This window comes from Mercenaria mercenaria, unplaced genomic scaffold, assembly GCF_021730395.1.
Source record: "Mercenaria mercenaria strain notata unplaced genomic scaffold, MADL_Memer_1 contig_5089, whole genome shotgun sequence".
Taxonomy (NCBI): domain Eukaryota; kingdom Metazoa; phylum Mollusca; class Bivalvia; order Venerida; family Veneridae; genus Mercenaria; species Mercenaria mercenaria.
The window spans coordinates 131,723-137,722 of record NW_026463373.1 but is presented as its reverse complement, the minus strand read 5'-3'; the positions used below and the strand labels follow the sequence as shown (position 1 = coordinate 137,722).

Below are 6,000 nucleotides of genomic sequence, written 5' to 3'. Positions count from 1 at the left end.
GTGTGATATGCCCTAAGTCATAAGACCTAGTGGTAGTTTTCTGTTCATATAGTAGAGGTCCACCATGGCTCTCAGGACACTGCCGGGCCTCTGATTAATGGATGGATGGTATGTTAGTTTATTCCAAGGTAAAAGGCAATTTCATAACCTGTAACTTATGGAAACCGTAGAAATATGATAAAGATATTTTCAAAGTGTACTTGCTATCAATTAAATGAATGATATATCATCCATAGGTTCAAAAACTGCCGAATGTCAACAACACATTAAGCACACAATGACAACATCAAAGCTGATTTATATCAGAGGTAAATATGATATTACAAATAATAAATATGTGTTCTTTACAAAATCACTTATATAACTATTCATCTTTAAAACTCAGACCTTGTATTTAATTTATATATATATTGATATTTCCAGTTTATGGTTTTTTTATTTTGGTAGTGAGCCAACAAACTTATCACACATTACATAATGAATTGACTTTCACACCACTTTTTACGATGTAAGTATATGATATTTTTCAGATCAGTTGGAAATGGAAAAAATCAGATATGAGAGGCTGAACGATCTTTTGCACATTATGCATGTTTACAGAGTAGAAAAACAAACAGCAGGAAGAGACGAATATGGTAATTATTCCATGAGTAAGAGACGTGTAAAATATAGAGCACTCGTCGAAAATTTTCTCTGTACGGATGTATTAGATTTTGTTAAAACGAGAGATATTCGATTCAGTGGTACGGTACATGCCGTCGGTAGCTGCTCTGCCGGAGTATCAGTTTCTGCAAACGAAGCAGATCTTTTGTTTATGATAGACATTGATGGGACTTTAAGAGACTGCGAAGAACTACCAGGTTATGCAAAATATCAACTTTCATGTAGCAGTTTGGAGAAATGGAAAGACTGCACAACAAGCGAAGGGTATATGATGTCGAGGAAAATGGCATCTTTGTTTTACCATTACGTGGAAGAAGCTTTGAAATCTGACTTACTGACTTATAATCTTGCTGTATCAGAAGACGAAACTAGTATTACCCCGGTAGTACGTCTGACGGGCATTGGAACAATAGCCACTACGGTTACGGTCGCTTACAGCACGACAGATATTATAGATATCGACCTGGTTGTAGCAGTTAGCTGTAAGGGATTACCCCCTTTGGCAACCGCCACTTGGCTTCAAGGCAAATCATCCTGGCCAAATTCTAAATCGGTTGAAAAAATAAAAGAATCTGGATTTCAACTTGTTTCAAAGGCACCATATCCATTAAGCGAAGATGAAGGAACGACGCTGTGGCGTATTTCGTTCTCTTTGGCAGAAACGATACTCTTACAGGATTTGGACGAAAACATCAAAGCGCACGGGCTCTGCACTAAAAAATGTTTTGTACTGATGAAGTTCTTTAGAATGGGTTATCTGGCTCCGACAGAGAGGAATGTAACACCAATACTAAAATCGTATTACTTAAAAGTCTTGTTGCTCTTTGAATGTCATGAGTATCCAGATCCCAATTTTTGGACATCCGACAAGTTGGCGGAACGATTTTTGTCAATGTACCAGCGGTTATACACAATGATAGATGATAAAAGGATTCCAGATTTCTTTATGCCGGCGGTGAATATTATGACTAGTCCACTTGATGCTATAAGATCCAATCTAAGATGTTTGCTTCACCAACCAGAAGAAGCACTTAAGACCTGGAAGAGCAATATGAATAAAAAATTCTTATTGTTGTTATAAACATATCTAATATTCGGACATGAGAACAAGTATTATCAAAAGAAAGTGGTAAAGGAGATAGGTTACCTTAATATCTGTATGTGCGCATGCTCAAGCGGAAGCTAATGTGACGATTTACGACGACATTTACGACGAACTGTATGTTTTTATATATCTATTCATCTGAAAAAAAATCATGAACTTGCATCCGATTTGATGCTTAATGGTTGATAATGCAGAAATGCAGAAATAATGAATATATTACCGCAGAAACGCTTCTAAACATTGTTACCTCAAAATTACGTCATTGACGACATGACGTTACGTGTCAGCTTCCGCGTAAAATTAATAGCTTTTATTTTGAAAGTACGTAATTCTGTGCATTTTCTTTATTTGATCTATTTTTAAACAGCCATTATTTCAATGAGTTTTTCGCTCTTAATAATGATCAATATTTTGCTTCTTTTATGTTGTTATATTGAAATGTTATGTAGAATGTAAGAAAATGCACGATGGTAACTGATGTTATTGGGAATATAGTTGGATGAAAGGTAACTTATTTCGGTCATTTTCAAATAAGAAATAGGCAGTTTGATTTGTAATACCTATTTTTCAGTATCCGTTGATAATTTGTTACTTATACATTTTTGTACACTAAAACTAAGCTCTAAATTTTCAAATTTCAGTAGAAATTAGTGGTTTCTTGAAACAAAGCCCGTGACCTATATTTATCCAAACGTAAAATTTAAAAGCGTTGACACTGGTTTATTTAAGGGACACTGCTTCGGCTTTTAATTTGCATTTCAACAATACCCATGAGAATAATAGCAGCATGCAGAACGATATTTCCATAAAAAATGTTAGACGAGGGGTACTGCTGTAAGTACTTTATAAGCTGTAAAATGTGCTTAAATAAATGCAAATAACACTAAAATATTACTTACGTTTGAAATCAGATATTTCAAAGCTACATTAACAAGAAAGGTAATTTTATATAATATTTTTTTATAAGAAATTACGACAAAATGCAAGATATAAACTATTTTAAACATCTCTGTTGCGATGGTTACATTAAACTTTAAGAAAATAGGGTACCACGTGAAGTGTTTAGTATTTTGTTAATTATATTACCCAAATATTCCATGTTTGTCATTCAGAGAATGGCATTGAAGTCGTCGAAAAGCCCGTTTTCATTCATAGTTCTTTAAAAAATGAGAGAAAATGCGTTATCATGGAAACACGAGCCCCGCGACATATTCATTTTATGCTAACGCGCATACTAATTATGCAGACTTCTGTGGATAACAATGAAAACAAAATACACTGAAAAGTGTGAAATATCCTTATTTTCCTTCTTCTTTCAATATGAAATACGTTTGGAGGGTCATGCACTTCAAACCTGGATAAAAATTATGTTTGAAGAGACAGAGATAAACGACATTGAGATTGTAGCAGTTAAAACATTAAATTACACGCAATACAAAAAGTTGCAGTGCACCAACTAGACTGAATTTACCCTGGTACCAAGGTAACCTACCCCCTTCACTAAACTGATACACGTACAGCGCATACCCGTTTTTTGTTGTTGTTTTTTTTCAAACAAACAGCAATATTTCCCAATAGTTCCCGACAGAGATTGGTTCTATTAGCTGTATATCTATGTATAAATAAATTTCCCTCGCGGCCGTGGTATTGTTAAAAATTGCTTATTTATTAAAAAAGATACATTCTGTGTCGTTTTGTTGTCGTTTATTAAACAAATGGACTATTTTACTCTGCAAAAGATATGTATGTATCAGCCCTGAATTGTGCAAAAAATGCATTACTTAATGATGTAGGAGCGTTTGTTTTTCTAACGTTAAGAATTTTTTCATACTCTGTGTGCTTACAGAGCATCAGTTTCTAAGACAAATAATAGAAGAAAAAGCACAAGTAACCGAACTCGTTTTAATTTTATTGGACATTTTCTTCATCCACGGTTTGAGCATTTCTAAAATTTTGTAAAATTGAAAAGATGGTTGTACTTTATAAAACATATAATGTCCAGCTACATGTTATAGGGATTTTAGGTCTTACCTGTCACTATGAATACAAGATCATATCAATTTATATAAGCATAAATGGCACTAAAAAGGTCAACCACTAAGTGAATACGGAAACTGTGAACTGCAAGTAAAGGATGTACAAAATTTTGACAAATTTACTGATTTGGCTAAAGATGAAGTATTGCCATGCAATACAAAGTCCCCTTCTGCATTAAAGACGCTTAATTTTCTCTACTGCTGTACAACATAATGAACTGATATTTGTCAATAATGTATAAACAATATTGTACTATATATATAATATGTAATTCTAAAACACTTTGATTAAAATTTGCATATACAAAAACCTACAGTTGTTGATTGTTCATAACGTCTATAAATATAAACAAGAATACCAGACTCACAATATATACCCGTCATAGCAAATTTCTTTACACTAGTGCCTGTATTTTCGTATGGTATTTTGCCAATTATGAAAAATATAAAATAACTTATTGATAGTATCAACAAAGGTAGGTTAATTCTTGAAAAAAATCTATATAATATAAGTTCACACAACTCTCTTAACCAGGTAGAATGTAGATGTAACATGCATGTTGTACCAAAGAAGAAAGGTCTCGATTTTTCCCTACGGCCAGTAATAAACAAGAGATGCCCGTAAGACAGCGCGCTCCACTACGCATTTTGACTGTAAAATGAATTTATGTCTCAATAAGAGACCTTTACTTTAAAAGGAAGATACACCAATATATAAAAAGATCCCACAAAGGTCAAGTATGGAACGGAAACTGACATTCTTTATTTTGAAGGAATCAAAGTATATTAGAAAAAAAAGTCAAAGAATAGATAGATAGATACTTTTATTTCCTCCTCGAGGGAGAGCAGAACATATTTACAACATATATGATAAAGATATGCATGTACAATGAACAAATTCAATACAATTTTACAAACATGTACAAAATATACAGATAAAATCAACACTCATGTAACTGTTTCAAGTTATTTAAGATGTTTACAATAACTATCCAAACGTGTGCAGATATCTTAAATAACCGCTACTGAGATGATACGAACATGATCTTACAGAAACGAAAAGCAAGAGAAAGTTATATTTAATGTCAAGCGGTACATATTCACTCCAAATACTTTTATATAAACAGATGAATAACACAAGTATTATTATTATGCTATGCAAATATGTAATTGTAGCAATGAGCATACCGACAACCTCGAATTATCAGTATTGAAATATCATCATGAGAACAAGATCTTACCGAAACGAAAAGCAAGAGCAAGTTATGATAAATTTCCAGCTGAACATTTTCATTAACAGTAATATTATATGAACAGATAATGCAAAAAACTTGAGAGCTATCTTATGAAATTCATCATGCGCATTTCCTGATAAACAGAACAAACCAGAGACAAGTTCACAGACTTGTCGGGTCTCACTTAATCTCATATATTGAAAAAACACTTCATAGCCAAAGAACTGAATAATACTTCGGAACAGTGATTTTCTGAGTTCTCTATTTTTAAAGCAGTGGTGTATTTTATGAAGTACAATGTTATCGGTACAGCAGTTACACTTGTTACATATTTCTGTTCTCCCATTTGAGCACAAACGACTTAGACAATTAATAGCTGTTATGCAGACAGGCTTTAGGGATGGCTGGTCAAGGCATAGCCTCCATATTATACAAGGTTTCTCAGTCTTGAATATATATTCAAAAATAGCTCTCTCCACAACTCGCTCAATCCTAACTTTTCGGCTGTTGTAATGGAGATTATGGACATTTGTTATAACTTTGGTGCACCAAACATGTTCCGACGGGAAACGACCAGTTGCCAGAAAAGTGGTAAGACAATCCATCAGGCTATATTTATTCAAAAGTCTGTACAAGTCTGGAACAAAGCCTTGGGTTTGACGATCCGTGTTCAAATATCTGGTCAGTCTGTGAATGAGAAGCCGCTTGGCAATATATTTTTCAGGCAGTCGGCAAATTTGACCAAAGAACTGTAACTTTTTTATATCAACAATTGATTCAATGGAATATACTCCGAGTGTTCCAAGGGCAATATCGTTGGAAGAATATATCGGCAGTCCCTGCAATCGTTTCAAACAAAGTCGATGGCTTCTCTCCAGCCTGAGTATATATGTCTGGCATAGGGAATTCCACATTTCACACCCGTAGAGAGCCTTTGGAATTACTACCGAGTTATATATTG

The 6,000-nt window shown here is 33.9% G+C and overlaps 1 protein-coding gene across 1 annotated transcript; it reads left to right on the top strand.

Moving 5' to 3' along the window:
- The first annotated feature begins 235 nt into the window (after positions 1-235).
- LOC128554516 (putative nucleotidyltransferase MAB21L1) lies at positions 236-2,813 on the top strand. Its single transcript, XM_053535789.1, has 2 exons — positions 236-308; positions 531-2,813. The coding sequence occupies exons 1-2, from the start codon at positions 278-280 to the stop codon at positions 1,742-1,744; spliced, it is 1,245 nt and encodes a 414-aa protein (XP_053391764.1). The 5' UTR covers positions 236-277; the 3' UTR covers positions 1,745-2,813.
- The last annotated feature ends 3,187 nt before the right edge of the window (positions 2,814-6,000 follow it).

Excerpts from the sequence above, each read along its gene's own strand:
- LOC128554516 (XM_053535789.1), top strand. The coding sequence starts at position 278 with ATGACAACATCAAAGCTGATTTATATCAGAG. Across the intron at positions 309-530 it reads AAAGCTGATTTATATCAGAG|ATCAGTTGGAAATGGAAAAA; the intron begins GTAAATATGATA and ends GATATTTTTCAG.